Source organism: Streptopelia decaocto, assembly GCF_964273445.1.
Source record: "Streptopelia decaocto genome assembly, chromosome: 7".
Lineage (NCBI taxonomy): Eukaryota > Metazoa > Chordata > Aves > Columbiformes > Columbidae > Streptopelia > Streptopelia decaocto.
In genome coordinates, this window is record NC_138661.1 from 9,705,894 (window position 1) to 9,725,376 (window position 19,483).

Below are 19,483 nucleotides of genomic sequence, written 5' to 3' on the forward strand. Positions count from 1 at the left end.
CTGTATCTCGGTAACATAGAGGTACGTGCCATCCTGAGGTGTGTGACTGTCACTGCGATGCACGAGCAGCGCTGAGGTGTATGTGACAGTGACACAATGAAACGGACCCATGAGCTGGTGTTACGCACAGGAGCTGCATCACTGTGAGACACACACGGAGTCCTGCGGCACCCGAGCCTGTGTCGCTGACAGACAGACAGACACTGGCCTGAGAGACATGAGCCGCTGTCACCACAAGAGAGGCGTTGCTATGGGGCATGTGGGACTGCGGCATCAGATACAGAGAGCCGCACACGCAGAGTGGCCTGACACACGCAGATGTGCACTCAGAGGGAGAAGGGCAGGCGCACAAGCTGCTCTGGCACACACAGATCATGAGACACAAACATCCACCCGCTGGCCCAAGAATTACGGGCAGGCGCACTTGCATTTGACAGACATGCTAGCGCCTAAAATACATATGACTGTTGGAACTTGCCTGGCACAGACCCCGCTGACAGGCACATACATACCCTGTCCTGGTGGCCTGAGACACCCGAGACTGTTTTGGCGAGGTACATGTGCACACCCACACATACCCTCACACACTGACCTGAAAAAACAGGACTGTCACTGCGACACAAACAAGCGAGGCATGTGGAGCTGTGTCACAGGGAGAGATTTATGTGCCTGCTTCCCTGCTGCGACAGGCAAACAGACCGTGCCTGGCACCCATAACCCCCTCCCCATGCACGAGCTGTACTCTACACTTGACTTCTGTAATGCACATCCTTTAGCTCCAGACATGTGGCACCACGTCCTTAAAAAAGCAATTTGGAAAGTGTGAGCTTACAGACTAGTCTGAGGCCCATGGAGCTGCATGAGGTGTATATATATATATTTATATGCACGTACATGTCTGTGCACATGCGCTCGCACAGAAGCAATGCACCAGCAGAAAATACCAGGTTGCAGCTTCAGACAGGAGGAGCTGCACCAGCCAATGCATGCATGTGGTTCCCAGCGAGAAAACAAGTGACAGAAACTCAGCGTTTTCCAGTGACGCATTCCTTCTCTTACACGGTGGCTTGGGGGAGATGCCATGATACACATGAGATCACACAAACATGTTGTGAATGCAGGGGCCAAAATGCAGAAATGTGGTCACACAATCTGTTACTCTGCTATAAGGATGAAAAGAAAGTACTGGAATACTTGGATGAACTACTGAGAAATAGAAATATAGCAGCATATACAGCCCATTTCAAACGTGCTGTGTGGGCTCTGTATGTGTGCATGTGTGCATATACACAAGCATCTACCCATAGATATAGATAATAGATATAGATATACATATACATATACATATACATGTGTGGGTTTACATATGTGAATGTAGAGAAATAGTATGGAACATATTCCAGACTCCAGCACCTTGTAAGCATTCATGGTGACAAACAAAGCAGACATTTCCTCTACTAGCATTTGCAATGTTTCCTCTAGGAAAAAGAGGTAGGGAAGATTTAATACTCTGTATGCTCCAGCTGAGTGTTTAGCATGGATCAGTGGATATGATAAATACAGAAGACTGGAAGGGAACTCCCGGTGTTCATCCTTGTTTCCCCCACTACTACAGTTAAGTAAGTCATAGAAACATAGAATCATTTTGGTTGGAAGACACCCTCAAGATCATTGAGTCTGACTGTTAACCCAACACTGGCACTAAACCATGTCCGTAAAAACCTCATCTACACGTTTTTTAAACACCTCCAGGGATAGTGACTCCACCACTGCCCTGGGCAGCCTGTTCCAATGGCTGGCAACCCTTTTTCCTAATAGCCAGTCTAAACCTCCCCTGGTGCAACTCGAGGCCATTTCCTCTTGTCCTGTCACTTGCTACTTGGGAGAAGAGACCAACACCCTCCATGCTACAACCTCCTTTCAGGTAGTTGTAGAAAGCAATAAGTCATACTACACCTCGCTGTTCCTACTAAATAACTGTTTTGAGCTGTTCTAGTTGGAAACCTCCACTAATTTCCAGCCTTCTGGCCAATTATACCCATATGTTCTGTGCTGACATTGCCATTTAGTTTAAATGCTTCTTCCTCCCCCTTTCCTGTGCCTGTATTTATAGGAGGAATTACATTGAGTCTCTGGCTTTGTTTTGCTCTGCAGAAAAATACAAGATTTTTTTGCTCTTCTCTAAAAACTGGCTCTCAGTTCACTAGTCATTCTCATCTGCCTGCCCTTTACCTGTTCTGAATTCAGTTCATGTTTCTCAAATATGGGCAGCTAGAATTGTACATGGTGGTCGGCGTCAAGTTCCTTAGTACCCTCTACATGGGAATTAATGTCTTCTCCTTTTAGCTGAAAATATGTCACCTAAGACATTCCTGGACTTGTCAAGTTTCACATTCCTGACAGAAGTCAGCTCCTCTCCCACTCTTCTGCTGGTACCTCACACACTGAAATGCTGCTGCCTCTTTCCACCGTTGATTCTTCACATGCATGATACAGCTACTTGGCATTTCATGTATATATTCACAGCCAGACGCCACGTGTGATCTAACATGGCCTGAAAGACAAGCCTCCAGCTCAGGTTTCAGAATTTTGCGTCATAGAATTTTAACCTTTACTTTTATTTTGACCATTGTTTCCGTTGTAGGGATAGAAGGTTACTGTGAAGTCTTCTAAGACTTTTGGTTCCCCTGGTTTAATACACACCAAATATCGGGCCACAGCTCCTCAAGCACGGGCAGGCTTTATGCCAAACTCTGGGCTTCTTGCCCTGGTACCAGCCAGTTTAGAGCTGCTCTGCATCCCAGACCAGTTGAGCTTGAACTTGTTCCACCTGGCACGGGAACAGCTATCACTGGCCGTGTTTCTCTTCCCTGTCACACACTGACAGCACATGGATGTCACCTGAAAAACTTCTGCGCTGGTCTATCATCTCGTCAACCATTCGCAGCCAGCCTGGTCCCGCTATGCAACAGAAATTCTTGTTAATGACTTAAAATTCTCTTTACCTGATATTTTGGCCCCATTTGTAATTGTACTCGCCTCATACTCAGTGTCACAGTGAGTATCTTAGTGAAGTCCATGTCTACTGCATTTGGTCTATCTTGATAGCTGGCAAAGGAAGCTGATATCAGGGTGATGTGTTTCTACTTTTGCTTGTCCCTTTTGTATTTTATCTCACTTTCATTCCCCTCCCAGCTTTTATTTTCTTTCATAATTTCCTCTAAAGCTTTCCTTACTGTCCCATCAAATCTTTCAGTTTTGTTTTTTTTTGCTGAATTTATTATTTAATGGACAAAATAATTTTGTCCATTAAACAATAAAAACTGTGTCTTCGCATTGTGGAATAAGTATTTTTTGGGCATTATGTTTACAGTTGTTTTTACAACTTGAAAACCCAATCACCAAGTACAGGAAAATATAGCAGTGGTTTCACTCAGTTCCCTCACTCACATGCTAATTCGCCTCAAAATTGACAGCTTGCAGGTCAGCGCCACACAGCTAGAATATAAAAATACCCTTTGCTGCAAGAAATACGTATTCTTGGTGTCATTCATCTGCAGGAGAAGCTGTATACAGCTACATTTTGAAGTCAGAAAGGATCCCAGAATCATAACTTTTTATTGATTTTTACAGCATTTAACATTGCCATTCTTGCTTACATTTTCTTTCTTCTCTTTACGATTCTCTACACCTATTAGCATAGGAACTCAAATATTTTCCCAGAGTAATGTTATTGCTGTTCTTTTGTTTGCTTGGCTGGTTTTTGGTTATGCTTCGTCTGTTTTTTTAAAAGCCAGTCATCTTGGCATGACTGTATGTAAATTCCCCTGCTTAAGTACAGAATCTACCCTTTTAAACAGGTGATGACAGTGTTTCCAGCTATTTGTTCTTCGTGGCTCTCAGCCAGTTGTATGTTAATAACTTTCATGACTGACTTGGTGGAAAATTCCACACTTTTTGTGCAAATAAAGGTGCAGCTTCTCTGCTCTTAACAGGCAAAAAGTATTCTCAAGTATTCTTGATTTTTCTTTTTATGTTATTTCAGATTTAGCAAATATGAAGATTTTTTTGACATTTTCTTAAGTATTTCTGTAGTCAGATCCACTGTCATTCTGAGATGGACAGAAACTCCAGTTGCATTTTATTTCCAGTGCCAACAATATCAAACCTTCCATATAAAATATGGAATATCTTTCTTTCATATGAAAGAAATACTGAACACTTGGCAAAAAAAAATAGTTGACCAGGGGAACACTTCTCTTCATAAAAGTTCAAAACATATCTCAGCATAGAAATAATATCAAGCAATTGATAGCTTGAATTGAATAATTCTTCTTCTCAAAACAATTTGAAAACTAACTCAAGTCCATGGATAATCAATAGATTTAAATCCATTTTGATGTGCAAGATCAAAAAAAAAATCAAATCTTCAAGGTAGGTTTTGCTCAGTTAAAAGCAAAAGTTTGGCTGTTAAACTGAGTAATACATGAATTAACAGTGAGGTTGTGCAGGGTGACGTGACGTACAAGGCTGCAGGTTTGCAGTGTCCCTGTCCCCTGCTTGTCACCTGGTGCTGGGCACCATCAAGGGGATGAACCCAGTATCAGTATCTTGGTATCCCAGATCTTTTCCATTAAAACCAATTCACCTGATAATGCTTGACCTTTGCAATTTCGCATAAAAACTTTCAAGAATTTGCCTTCGCAGATAAATGAACACAGTGCATTTTACTTCAGGGCAACTAACAGGAGAAAAATATGTCCACATGATTAAAGCACTACACTTCAGATTTACTGTAGAATAAATTAACCAAAACTACATTGTTTCTTTGCAGAACTACATTTTTACCAAACACTTGTTTGTTCACAGCCTGATAAAAACAGTAAATTGGTGCAAAAGCACAGGAATAACTGTACTCTGAGAGTAGTAAAGAATGATTTCTTTGGACAAAGCACACATCAAATCATTAGGACTGTTTGTGGTTCAATTTTTTTTTTCTATTTCCATGAAAGACTTGGGAGTGTGCAATAGAGAGTGCACTTCTGAATGTGCAGATGGAATGAAGCTGGAAGCCACAAGAATCTTGCTGGAGACCAGGATGTTTCTCTGAATAGGAGTCCAAATGTTGTATGGTTGCAAAAGAAGTCAAACATCACGCTGAGATGGAAGAACAACCTGTAAGGGGCAGGAAAATGGCCTTTCACTCTTCTCAGCCCTGCTGAACCACTGTGCTGGGAGGAAGAGGAGATCCAGTTGAAGAAAATCTGGAAGAGAGCCACAAGTACATGAACACAGATTTTGAAAAGCCTAGGATGAACAAACTAGGAAAGCTCCAGAATGAGAAACTGAAAGGGCTGGGGTTGTTGAGTCTAGGAAGAAAAAGACCAGAGGTGGCAGGATAACAGCCGCCAGATATGTAAAAGGCTGCTGCAAAGTGAAATGGAGTGATGTTGTGTCTTCTCTGCAGTGAACAGGATGAAATGAAGAGTTTGCATCTTTTGTTAGGCCAAACCAACTGATCTGGTAAACATGGACAAACTTGAAGACATATAAAACATTATTAAGCTTGAAACAGAAGCTGTGAATAAGACCAACTTTGCTCCAACGCTACTCCTCAGGATGGCATTTTAGCACAGCAGCATTTTATAGAATCATGGAATCATTTCAGTTGGAGGAGACCCTCAGGATCAAGTCCAACCATAACCTAGCGTAACTCTAGCACTAAACCATGTCCCTAAGAACCTCGTCTAAATGCCTTTTAGACACCTCCAGGGTTGGTGACTCCACCACTGCCCTGGGCAGCCTGTTCCAATGCCTAACAACCCTTTCTGTGAAGAATTTTTTCCTAATATCCAATCTAAACCTCCCCTGGTGATACTTGAGGCCATTTCCTCTTGTCCTATCACTTGCTACTTGGGAGAAAAGACCAACACCAACATTTTAGCACCATCCTAGCAGAACAGCATCTTGTCCAGGCAGCAGGATTCCTGTGTCCTTGAACATTTTTTGAGAAAAGATTAGGCAAAAATGATTCAGCTTTGAGTTAGACCAGCTTTACTAAGTAAGTCCCAGTACTGTAGGTCTTTTATGAAGATGTTGGCCCAAACTCTCAAAAGTACGTATCCATCTGTTTAGATGCCCAGGTTGAATACTTCAGCAACAATCAAAAGGCCTCTCAGCTGCCACCCAATTCTGTAATCACTGTGGGCGGGCACAGGCAATTTATTTCACATTTCACCCTGTGTCAAGCTATGAGAGGAGTCTCACAGCACATGTTCTGCTTTGCTACCAGGTCCCTCCCTTATGAACAGTGAACGTAACAGACTGGGACAATTGTCCCTGAAAGTTGTATTTGGACTTTCCCCACAGACTGGCTGAGGAGTTAAGGGTCTCAGCTGTGGTGTGACAGGCACTGACTGGTTCAAATCTGTGTATTTTCCCCTGACTAGAGATGTGAACAGAAATGTTAGTCTCAGGCATCTTACGGTGAGCCCTCTAATAGCTGAATTATGCAGCATCTTTCTCTGCCTAATAAATAATGAAACTGATACCAAAACTGGAGGCTTATTCACAATATTTCAGCTGGTTGAGTAAATATCACGCAAAGAAATAAGATTGCGTAAAACCTATGGAGAGATCTTAAACCACATTTGAATGAAATGAGCTCGATTTGAGTCACCTCTCCAGGCAATGTAATGAATTGGACATTCTATGAGGTGATTTATATTTAAAAAAAGAACTGTGAAAGAACTGTGGCAAACTCATTGAGCTCCAGGGCTCAGGGTCAGAATTAAAAACAAAACAAAACAAATCTTTGCGATTTTCTAGAATTCATGTGGAATTAATCTAACTGTTTAACAGTTTTATATTGCCAGATGCAGTTAAGAAGCTTTTTCTCATTTATTCACCATCTTATTTAGGAGATTAAGATCCAGATAGTCTATCTTTGCCGTTGTGCTTAAAAAGAAATAAAACAAAAACACTGCAACCGCATTCACAATCAGCCCAAGAAATGCAGTTGCTCAGAATCTTATTTGCTAGTATATGATTTAAAACCACAACTAACAAGCCTCACAGATTCAGATACATTTGTTTAGTTCTGTTTACTAAAATGAACGTATACAAATGCGAAATACATCCTGGATTACAGGTACATACTAGAGTACAATGCAGTTGTGAGTAAACTCTGCACTGAAGGTTGGACTTGTCCTAAATACAGAGTTTTTAAACCATTATGACATGTTTTTAAAAAGCAAATTCAAGCAATACAACACTAACCCACTAAGCAGTAAATTTTTAGCAGCAGAACATTTGCTTATTTCCCCGGCTCTTGAAGACTTGATGCTTTTACTATTGCAAGACCAATTTATGCGGATAACATTTTATCATATATTAGTTTGTTACTTATAGCCACATGAATAAGTCCTGTGTAAGTAGAAACAGTAAGGATTTTGCCAGAGAAAAGCTCTTGTATTTGGTGCTGAATGCATCAACACAAGAAACTGGACTGGGGGGATCTGCTTTTGCAGTTGGTTTCTATATGTAATGGTGGTAAATATGCTGTGAGACTCCTATACTGTTCATCAAAATTTACTTGCTCTTCATCTTTTGATAGCATTTCATTTTCTGCTGCAGTTACAGTATTAGAGCTGCATATATAAATTATCACCAGATATTTAACTGCACATTTTCACTCTCTGTTCTGAAGTGGTTTTGTTCTGTTGCTTACTGTAGTCATTAGCTGTGCCCCCAAATTTGCATTAGAAGCAGCTAATTTTTCCACTTGTTTAGCTAAAGAAACCTCTATATGTTATTTCTCTTGAAACAGTCTTTGCAACTATCTGATATAATTGTCTTGAAGAATTTAACTGCTCAGTAATGGAAGCTGCTGCAAGAGAAGCTGAAGATAATGAAGCAGGATAATTGCTTAATCCAACATAAAGCATGGAAAAATCCTTCATGTAAATACATATATAAACTAGTTCAGAGGAGTGAAAAAAAAATCCCTAGATGTCTGAGTTTCTGGAATCAGCAGAAGCCTGTCACCAAAGGTTTTTTAGGGAAGCATAACTTAAAATTTATTCACAGGAAAGATGTTTTTAATACATAGAATCAAATAGGATATTGCTCTGTTCTCTTAATCGTGCCATACATTTGAATTTTGGTAACAATTTCTGACTCATCAATTTTCAGCAGCTGCAAGCCTTCCCTTGCAATCTGTCAATAAAATAACAGTGATGGGTGCTTGTGTCTTCACCTCTTCTGTTTGAACTCGGGAGAGCGAGACTATCGCCTACCCTGAGAAACTTCACTGCTCTGTGCTCTGATCTGTCAGCTGCAGAGAAATGATCCTCAGAAAACTGGATAAAGCAGATATTGACACTGACAGAGCATGTGCCTGGAGATAAGGTCAGAGATTCAAAGACTGTAGGACTTGGGCCTTTTAAGATTTATGCACAGGATTACCCCTTTTGCTGGATATCACCGGCCTCAAGGGAGATACCTGCAAAGTTGAAGTTGCTCTTGAGTCTTTGTGGAACCAGGCTCTGATAATCGTGTAAGCACATGATAATAGCGTTTTACCAGATTTACTGTCTTTTCATTCCCTCCTTAGAAATAATTACTCAACTTGCTAAATATATGATAAAAAAAGGAAAAAGGTTTCACATAGGCAGAAGAATGTTAAGATGGGCTCCGACATCCTGCCACACCAGATCTGATACCCTCTATAATTTGTCAGCACACCCTGATGGAGATTAAAATAGATTAAAAAAATGCCCAATTCTCATTGTCACTAGTGCTATGCACAGTTTTCTAAAATGAGTACTGAAAAATAATTCAGAGTCTAAATGGTCTCTCTCATATTTAAGTTTATACCCCAATAATTAAATCTACCTTCTCACAAGGGATCAAAAGCAACCATCTAAATTGCATGTTGGAAGTGCAGAAGGTTCTTCTGGTCTATCCATGTCTTCACAGTGTAGAAGCACACCTTTAATCCTTACAGCTGCTGAATATCACTTTATAATTTTATTTTACCATATACTAAGATACTGTTCTGTATTTACAGCAAGAAGGTTTTAATCTACATCTTTACGTTAAGCATGTTATAATTGCAAAATACATAAAACCTTTGCACTGCAGCTTGTCACTTGTCAAGACAATACTGACAAATTTGTTTTTGTCAGTTTTCAATGAATTTTATGTATTTTAAAAATTTATTTCTACAGATGAGTAACTGTAAAAGAGGAGCTTAAACAAGGCCATTTAAACACCAGATAAAAGGAAAAACACAGTCATCCAAGGGGTGGGCATCTAGTGTAATATTTACACGAACTCCACTCAGATTTCTTGATGCCATTATTGCAGTGGTTCTCTAAAGAATCAAGAATCAAACCCAAATGTTATTGGCAGAAATCTTCAAGAAAAGTGGATGAAAAGTATTTCCCAATATAAAACTTTTAAATATACACATGCCAGCGTTAGCACTAGAAATGCTTCACACCCAGGTAGATCCAGCACAGCAAATACTTTTCTGCATTTATGTCAATCAGCTGTTCTTCAGCAAAGCACAGACACTCCTTTAAGCACACATAGAACCGCTTTAAGGAATCCGATCTCTAATCAGAAAAAAGCAAATGTTGCGGTAACAGTAACATTTGACACAACTCGCCTACCATAGTGACACAGCGCAGCTTGAAATTCAAGTATGTGCAACTTTCTGTACCCCTAAAAGTCTTCCAGTAACTGTTCAGACCACCAGCAGGATATCATTCACCTCCTAGCAAAATGGTAGTAACTTGCTCATCGGGAGTGATATTTTTTTCTAACACCCCCATCATGATTTCTTCCAAGCATTCACACACACTTGATAATCAGTATCTTACTATACTGTCTGCTTGGACCATCCATGGCTAAATCACTGTCATTGTATTAGATCAGCCACAGCTAAACAGATAGTTTCCTCCTAATTAACAAAAGACTGGCTAGTAAAAGCAGAATTAATTTTTGTTAAATGTTATGCTCTTTCCATACTCTCCCTTTAGCCTCTTTGCATCTTCTCCTTTAAGCTGTTTCTTCCTTTTCTCAGACTTTGCAGCTTGCGCCTTCCTTTCTTCATTTTCCTGCATTCAGACAGAATAACAAATAAAAAAAGAAAAAGAAGAAGAGTTACTGAAGGAAAATCTGGTTAAAAAACTTCCAGTTTGCAATGAAGAGCTGTTGTGAATATGACCTATGCACACTTAAAACTCTCAGCCTCTGGGGTTTGAGGGTAAATAGCAGAACAGAGCTTCTCTGTCAATCCCTTTGGCCTTCTCCATATGGTGATGTTACCAGCAAACTATTTCTTGAGCTTTAACTACAACATTTGACTATGGAGTGAAAGGCATTCTTCTTAATTAGTCCTTTTGTCAACAAAACAGAACATTAGTTTAGCTTAAATTGCATTCTAGAGATTTATCCCATAGCAACCTTGATTTTATATTGTTTGTATTCAGGGATTTCAACCAAAAATTTCAGGAACTTTTTGGCTGTATTAAACAGGAATTCACAGCTTCTCTTCAGGCACCTGTTAAATTTGCAGCTGTATTTCTACACTGGTGTTCAGTGGCAGCATCTGTTGGTACCAGTCAGACAACTGCCAGGATGGCATAAATCCCGCTGGGATTTACGCAGACAGGCAGGACTCTGGTTTCCACAGAGCTGCTGGTACCAGGCTGATATGATTAAGAGAAAGAAATTGAAGAGAAATAAATTGAATGATTACTCCTGGTAGAGGAAGAACTTTACTCTAGGTTTTGACAAGTAGCACAATTGTAGGAAAGGGTGGTTCTGAACAACTGGGATAAGTGTAGCAGAACATCAGATGACAAAACCCATTTCCTTGAAAGGTTATGCAGTCCTTGTTCCAGAGCTGCAATCATCACCAGAACATTGCCATCACCACCTGGAAGCTTGCCTACTTGTGATTGCAACCAGCCTGTAGCTAATCTACATGTTGTAGGTAGATCAGTAGGTGTTGGGCCTGCTGTCATAGAGAATTGTGACGTTAACAGTAGCGTGCTGCTGTGTCATATTACAAAATGTAATAATGTCCAGGAAGATGTTGATGATGTGGTGAGATAGGATTCTTGATGAGACATGTCTGGTCTCCCTTGCAGAGAGTCTGGCAGCAGAAGAGACATTTTCTCATTATAGTGATAGATTTGGTTAATTGCTATGGATCATCTGCTGCTATTTCCATAAAATGGGCTGAAGAAGTTCTTAGAAACATGCACAAGTTTCTTAAAGCCTTTCTAGAAATTTAAAGCCTAGGATTCTTTGGTCCAAAGACATTTTCAGGCAAATAAAGAAAACTTGTGAACATTAATAGAATTAGTCTTTCTGAAATATAGCAGCATTATAGGCTCAAGGTTATGGGGACCTTCACTGAATACATAGGAAAGGAGAGAAAAATGGTGTACTCGTGACAAAGAAAGAAAAGGATATATTTTCCCTGCTTCTGAAAGAAGGAGGTCCAGGTGATGAAGTCTTATGGAGAGGCTAAAAGCCTTTCATCACTGTATGCCTCCTACATGCTTGCCTGATAATTCCCACTGTGCCTTAGGGCAATGTCTTTGAGAGGTTCTGGCTGCTGAGGGACTTGCAGATCTGTGGGCCCTGTGAGAATGTCTCTGCGTCATGTGCCACAAGAAATAAAGGCGGTGAATTCAGGGATACATTGTTCTGCTACTTAAGCAGCACACAATGTACTGAAAACAAACCCAAATATATCAGGAATGAATTTATGTATTGAGGAAGCCTGAACCAAATTGTTCAGAGAAAATTAAAAAACAAAACAAAAACAAAACAAAAAAAACCCCAACAAACAAACAAAAGTAAAAACGTAATTCAATGCAACCACACTTTTCAACATGAGAAAGCCCAACAAGGTAAAGGCAGAGGAATTAATATTTATAATCCCTCCTCAATCTCCTGGATTACTGAAGGCAGCTGTATGGATGAGATTAAACCAAAGAGGGGTATCACTTCAGATTTGAACTTTGTGGGACGTTAGATACTTGCGTGATCTTTGAACTGAAGGATGCTCCATGACAACTGTTTATGCCCACACTATCTGAAGCACATCCCGTTCCAGCACTATGTGCACCCTGCGGAGGAACAGCTGCTCCAGCTCAGTTATCCCAGGGGAGCCCTCAGAAGAGCCATCCCCACGCAGAGCTGTCTATGTAACCTCCCTCATCAACTGAGTACTTCCTTCCTAGAGCAGATTTTGTTTAACATTTTTTCTCCTTTTTCTGAGGTTAGACAGACTCTTTGTTGGGAGCTCCCCTTTGAACAGCTGCAAGTGCTAAGGGAAATCAAATGTTTCTCCCAATCCCCTATAATCACACAGTGTTTCTTTTCCACACAATTTTACAACTAGTTCTCAGTGTATCTCCAGTACTGTTTTTTTTTTTTTTTTTCATCTTTGATCTAGGAAGCTATTTTCTCCCTTTCTCCTTCCTCCTACCATCTGCTCCTTTTATTTTTTGAGAACTGGCAAAGCAGTCACCAGCCCTGGGTGATGAACTAGCTCCTTTTCACTCTGTCAGTTTTGGGGATTGTTTGGCTGTTTTAAAAGCCTTTTTTTTCCCCCTTCACCTCTTCAAGTAGATGGAGAAGAAGGCAGATTCTTATTATAGCAATTTCATTTGTGTAGCTCAGCTTTTGTTACCTGAGGGATAAGAAAGCAGAAAGAACCCTCAGGGAATGGAAAAGGATTTTGCTTAAATGAAGAAGTAACAAAATCAAAACCTCTCTAGGTAAGCTTAGGAGCCATGAAGAGTCACTATTTATCAAAATTATTTCCCTTTCTTATTTCATGTGAGAATGGAAAGATAGCACTAATGATTTTGGTAGTGCTAAGAGACCTGCTTTACACAGAAGACTCATCTCAAAATAAAAGTTACACCTTAGCCTTAAAGCTTCTGTCAAATTGCACTAGAAAGAGACGATGCATGTGGCTGATTCCAATGTAAAAATCAAAATCACAAAACAATTAAATACTCTGAAAATTTAAACCTTCAGCTTTTCAACATGGTGCTGTTTCAAGCACAGAGAGTATCTTTACTACAGTGACAGGGAGAAAGCAAGGCAAGACAGAGAGGAGTTTGCATTACAGGTCTGCAGTGGAGGTAGCAGAGAAGCACACGATATGGCTAATGGCTGTGGTACCTTTGAGGTGAGGTGCTGCTGAGAAATGGAACAAAAATAAGGATGAAAGGGAGTCTACATGTTGGGGAGATAAAAATAAGCTTCTTGCTAGTTGCTCCAGCCTAGCTGTGAGCAAGCAGCACCCAAAAAAGAGTTTAAATTTACTGCAGCTGTACTAGGACACTACATAACCTTTATTGGGACTGTTTCTTCAAAAAAAATTGTTGGATTTACCCTTCACAGCAATTTTCCAGTGTAGCTCTCCACAGCTACTGAGCCATGTTGTTCTTGAATCTTAATTCTTCCCCTCCTACCTATATTTTTAGGAACTCTGAGGGTCAAGTATGTCATCAAATGATCCTTGGTTTGTTGGGTTTATTTCCCAGACTATCTATGGTGCTATCACATAATTTTGGAGCCTCTGTAGCTGTATTGTTGTGAAATTGAAGGCCAGGGCCTCACAGGAGAAGCCGTGGGAATATTACAGGATATATTTTTCATCTTCCAGCACTTCAAAAGCTCCTTTGTTTTCATCTGAAACTACGATCTGCCCTTAAACATTCCTTCAGCCTCTCTTGCCTTGACATTGCCCAGCAGAGTTGTCTGTGTTCCTGCAATACGTCTTGTGACATGGATGGTTCCCTGGGCAGAAGGCGCATCCAGTCTACGGGGGAGTCAGCACTGGAGTGGGTGGGTGACTGTTGCTGTTAAAATATATAAATGTGCAGCCACTCTCACCTGGTGTTAAGAAAACCCTAGAGGAAGTTCAATAGTTCAGGTGTGAAGTATGTAGCAGGGGATGCGAAATGAAGGTTTACTGGAGGCTTACTAATTAGAAGGTGCTCTACACAACTTTTATGGTGAAGTTGCTCTTTTCTTGCTCCTTATTGCAAGGAGTGAAGTCTTATAAATTAATAAAGTGCCAAATATAATCTCTTGGGAGATTCAAAGTTTTACAGGGGGCAAAAAACAGACTGTTTTGAGCTAACTAGTAAAATGAAATACCTATATGTAAACATATTTTCCAATTAGGCTTTGCCTATTGGAAAAATTATGTTTTGCCTATTGGCAAAGCCTATAAAGCATGTCAGGTTGCTCCTTCTTTCACACACCACTAAGCTCTGATTGCATTGAAGCCCGATTAATAATTTTACAGTGGGAACAACAACTTGGAGGGTTCTGCACAGAAAAAAAAAAAAAAAAAAAAAAAAATCACATTTTATGTTTGCCCACATAAACAGTTACTTTCAGTAACCCAGCTTGGAGAAGAAGAAAAAAACTTCTTGTTTGCTTAACAGTAAAAGTTCTCAATCTATTTCTAAAGAGTCACAAATGCAAACCACCTGTAAGGCCTTGAGGAAGAGCTCTCTGAAGGTTTTCATTGTGTTGAACACATCTTCTAAAGACAATTTTTTTCGGTCTTCACAAAAATAATCAGCAAGTTCTTCCTTCTTCTTTTCAATGGTGGCAAACTCCTTCTGCAGGTCCTTTGAAGCATCGAGACTGCCCTGAGACACAGTTTGCAATACAATTCATACATATTAAGAAGTAGCATATTCTGAGCTGCCCAGAAGACTCAAGCCACTTAACACAGAGCAATCAGTTTTTAAAAAAACTGACAATTAAGACTGTTTCACAATATGTGATATTTTCCTCTTAATTGAACCATCTACCTAACCTATTCCCTGGTTTCATTTGGACCAAAGCAGCTCATTGCTTGTTGACACTTTCGTCACAAAACCACGTGGAAATTTGGTACAACTTGGGATGACTGATCAAGGAAGATACAGCACCAGGATTTCTGCCTTTTAGCTTTAGTTAAATTACCCTGTTCTGAGAACATGAAAAGCTAGGATGTCTGGAAATATATGGGGGAAAAAAAAAAAAAGAGCATATTGCAAATCTGTTCACCTTTTTCTCCCCCCAAAGAACAGTGAGACAAACCATGTTTCTGTACTGTGCTGCATGCATTTATAGTTGCATCCTACGTTTCATTTTTAGGGCTTTCTTTTCTTTTGCCCACACACAAACTGACTGCTCCTCTGCCGTTTCCTTATCATGATACCACCAGAATTGGAGCAAAATCTGGGATGCTCCTTCCAGCGGGGCACAGGGGAAGAATGTAGTTATGTCCCCTTTCCCATAGAGCTCTATGTCCATTTGCAACCTGAATTACAGTGCCTTTGAGAAGACATTCAAAGTGGTTAGGAAGAAAGATAGGAAGTGCATCACACCCACGTTACCTACTTGAACAGATTTTGCATGCTGTATTTTTAAATCGTCTGTCGACAGAAACAAACGCTTCTCTATTTCTAACAGTTTCTTCAAATTGGCACCTGCTTCAGCCCGCAAAACGTCCAAGCGGATTCTGAAAGGTCCACAAAAGGGACAGTACATTGAAGGGGTATTTTGTTTTCATTAAGTTAAAATATTATTATAAATGATATAATCTGTGCAAATGAATGTAGAGTTAATCATCCAACCCAGGCCCTGCCTTTGCAGGTAGTTCTGTACATAAATCCTTTTCTATGTGCTCCAACCCTTCACTAAGAAAGAATCTGTACTTCTGCCCTCACTACCTCCCTGGACAGACTATGGAAGAACCTCGCTGTTACAGTATTAAAAAAACCTCCAAAATTTCCTGCCTATTTCTATTCACAGGCAACACACATTCATCTCCCTTGTGCCAATACTGTGGTTACTTAGCTGGCTCTTTTTTCTCCTTGCCTTTTCTCCCTAATCTAATTATAGTCCAAAATCACATCTCTTTTCAGAGTTCATTTGTTAATAGCTCATGTGGAGACCCAAACATGTTACCCTGCCGAACCAACATCATCTGTGGTTCTAACCAGCTCTTTGTGCCAGACAGAAAATACTGAATTGGCAAAACCTGACACGGTGCATCCAGATGTGAGCAGCACTACAACAGTCCCTTGCAGGATTTGCATTGTAAACAGTTCTCCATAGGTTGATTAGCAAATCGATTTTGGAAGTTTGAGAGTTGGATTAAACCGGAGGCCAATTACTTTATAAAAATGAACATAGACCATCATTTATACCATCACCACCATTTATACCATCAACCAGCAAGATTTAGTTTTAGATAACAAAAGTATTTCTGTTATCACACAAACCCAAAAGAAATTCATGTTTCAAAACAACATCCAAATTAAATTCTGCACAGATAACTCACAAAACTGTAATACTTTGTTATAGTAATGAATAAAAATACTTTTATATTTGATTATTTAACAGTTACTTAACAATGTCAGTCCATCTCCAGATTACCCCTACTTCTAGATAAAAGCAAACTTAAAACACTGAGGGTTCCTATGAATTCATAATAGGATTAAAAAAGGTTAATCCTCATGCTACAGATTTGGATTCTGATTAGTGTAATTTAACATATCACCATGTGATTCTTCTGAGCTAAACAGAATAAGCTGTCATTAGACTCATGAGGCTTTCAGGCACATGGAAAAAAAGTCTGCAGAAACTGATTTTTTTCTTTCTACCCAAATACATTGGAAACTTGAGCTGATACTCAACTCAGAGACTCCTGAGATCCCCCAATAGCCAGTAAATCACCCCAATCATTCCCTCCTTACACCATCTCTGCACATGTACCTCCTGATGAGCTTACACATGAATATCACTGAGAAATGTCAGGGAAGATTTGTTTCTATTGCAATATGTGGAAGGAGAACCTTGTCCTTGAAAATGCGGGAGTTCACTATTCACACAGTTTTACTTTTAGGTAGTACTGGAGCTTCAGAAAGAAAAATCCCACTGAGCTCCACATAAAAAAGCCTTTACCAGGTTGATTTATAAATCTCAAAACTGTCTGGTGTTAGGAGGGAACTTCTCTCTCCCACAGCAGACAAGTCCTGTGACCTTATTACACCACCATAAAATGACTCAGCCCCTTGTTGGCTTTAAAGAGGTTGGCAATTCATACACAACATAAACAAACAATAATGTCCTACCCTGCTGCCTTGGAAACAAAGTCAAGATCTCTGGGAAGCTGCAGCAAATCTGTGTGATTTTTTTCAATCTCCTAAAATTGAAGTGAAAAAATAGTTATCTTGCACAGTCAGACAAAGAGTATGAAAGATTTTCAGCTGGACAACATCAGGACCAAAAAATTTACACATCAGTTTTCACTCTTATAAGCATGGGGGTAAATTTAGTCTTGTTAATTATTTTTCTCATGTTGGGACCCATAGGGAGTTAAAGATAGCAAAGGGTTGTGTTAATTACTCAGGCTTACATCCTATGTGCTGCCACAGTGCGCAAGCTGACCTGAGATTTTGTCTTCAAGCCACTAACATGAATTTATTTTGACAGATGTGGTTGGGAGGCATGTCAACACCAGAGAGCAGTTGGAGAAGAGAAAGAAACAGCAAGCAGACATGTGAAAAAAGCTTGAGAAAGGAAAGCTAGTGTTAACTCTCTAAATATTACTGCATAGGGATTTGATCCCACTTGCGCAGAGAACAGTGGAAAAATTTTCATTGTATTTCAGGCAGAGCCACTCAATCTCCAAATACCTACAGTGGGGTGCTACTGAGGTCAAAGCCCCTTAGTTTCCGGACCATTAGTATTTTAGAATAATGCATACAGAAATAATTTCAGTTTTGTTGTACCTCCAAAATATGGTGAAGCAGAGTAATGTGGCTTTGGTTTGCTTTTGTTTCTGTTAGTCTGAGCAAGGCACTAATTTTAAAACCTCCAGCATCTCCAGTGTGATGCCCCTAGAAGATACAGAAGAGAGTTCCTTCAGTTTCCAAGTCTTGCATTTGTATTTTCTGTTGTCTTTAGAAATACACCGATGAAAGAAAACAGTTTACTTACATAGTTCAAAAAGTTTCCAACTTTAAGAATCAAGTGGCAGAAAACCAGCAGTCGGTGACTGGTAAGAAGTGCTGAAGAATAAACAGAGAGACATTTTCAATAGATTAAATTAAATGATCTGAAATAGGATTTTCCTTAGGTTTGACAGTAAGGCTAAGAAAATCATCATCCAAGAGTATGTCAAGCCATTGTCATGGATTTGGAAATACACCAGTACAGAAATAAATCAGCTGAATGGAAGTGGAATGAGCAAGTTTCTATTGAAGTCTCTTCTCTACAAACTAGTTTTCCCATCAAGTTTGGAGTATAGATGTGTCATCCCTACAGCCACTTAGGAAGGAGAACTGCACATGGGAAAGTCTATAAACTTGTGAAAGACAATAGCTCAAATTTCCAGCACATATTATTCTAGGTTAAGAAAAGCAAAGGGGGTTTTGCCTCATTATTATCCTTAATGAGAGTGATAACTAGACGCTGTGTGTGTTTTGCTGGAGAATCTGGGGTAAGATGAAAGTTTTTGGCAAAACTGGAACAGAAACTCTGATCCATGCAATGGGATGGAGTAGGGACAGGGACAACAGGGTGAGACTGCAGGGAGCTGTTGATTGCAACACAGTGAAGAGAGATTATAGCACTGTCATCAGACAGCCAGGTATAGCCAAGTTTTATGTGCAACCATAAACAGAAGTTTTGCAGTTTAACTGTTCAACATGAGGTCAATGACTTTCTTAAAATTATTGAACTGAAGCGCAACTTCACGAACAAGCCAATTTAAAACTAAAACCAAGGCTAATTTTGTGTGGAGGGGGTTCCTGAAGCGCTGGTGAACACCATCTAGGACGTCCACTTTGTAAGCCAAACCAAATTCTGGTAAGTCACTGTGGACTGCTCCACGGCAGAGCTAAGCTGGGCAGCAACCAGTGTGTACTAGAGGACAAACTGGGACTGATTCACTGCTACGGACAAAAATCTTCACTGCATACAGAAAAAAAACTAACCTATGTTCAAACAGAATCTGTCACTGACATAAAGGAAATTTCTTCTCTGCAGAACCACTGATATGAGAGAGGTTTGTGTTATTCATGTTGACAGAAGCTCCACTTCAGAACAGATAGCACAAATTGCAATTCTAGAGAATGAATTCTAGAAGCAGGAATTTGCAGAATAATTTTGACATTCAGTACATATTCAGCAATTAAAAGGTTAATTTTGATTAAATTGTAGCATATGCTACTACTGATGCTATTCAAGTAGGAGAGAGGCTTCCTATAGACTGAGCCTGGGCATAGGCAGTGGACTGATGTACTTACTTTCACAGGCTGTCTTGATGGCTTGTGCTTTTGGCCACAGACACTCCAGCAGAATTTTTGTTTCCTCACAAATCAGCATACATTCAATCCGCAACTGGTAGCTAAAAGAGATCAGTGGAAAA

The 19,483-nt window shown here is 39.9% G+C and overlaps 1 protein-coding gene across 1 annotated transcript; it reads right to left on the bottom strand.

The window, feature by feature from the left end:
* Nucleotides 1–9,797: 9,797 nt before the first annotated feature.
* LOC309442212 (inverted formin-2-like) lies at nucleotides 9,798–19,483 on the bottom strand. The gene is made up of 7 exons (XM_082057843.1): nucleotides 19,362–19,483; nucleotides 18,052–18,122; nucleotides 17,844–17,951; nucleotides 17,184–17,254; nucleotides 15,445–15,565; nucleotides 14,541–14,705; nucleotides 9,798–10,124 (listed from the first exon to the last, which is right to left on the bottom strand). The coding sequence occupies exons 1-7, from the start codon at nucleotides 19,438–19,440 to the stop codon at nucleotides 10,002–10,004; spliced, it is 738 nt and encodes a 245-aa protein (XP_081913969.1). The 5' UTR covers nucleotides 19,441–19,483; the 3' UTR covers nucleotides 9,798–10,001.

Excerpts from the sequence above, each read along its gene's own strand:
- LOC309442212 (XM_082057843.1), bottom strand. The coding sequence starts at position 19,440 with ATGCTGATTTGTGAGGAAACAAAAATTCTGCTGGAGTGTCTGTGGCCA. Across the intron at positions 15,566-17,183 it reads TTTGTTTCCAAGGCAGCAGG|AATCCGCTTGGACGTTTTGC; the intron begins GTAGGACATTAT and ends TGGACCTTTCAG. Across the intron at positions 14,706-15,444 it reads AGCATGCAAAATCTGTTCAA|GGCAGTCTCGATGCTTCAAA; the intron begins GTAGGTAACGTG and ends ACTGTGTCTCAG.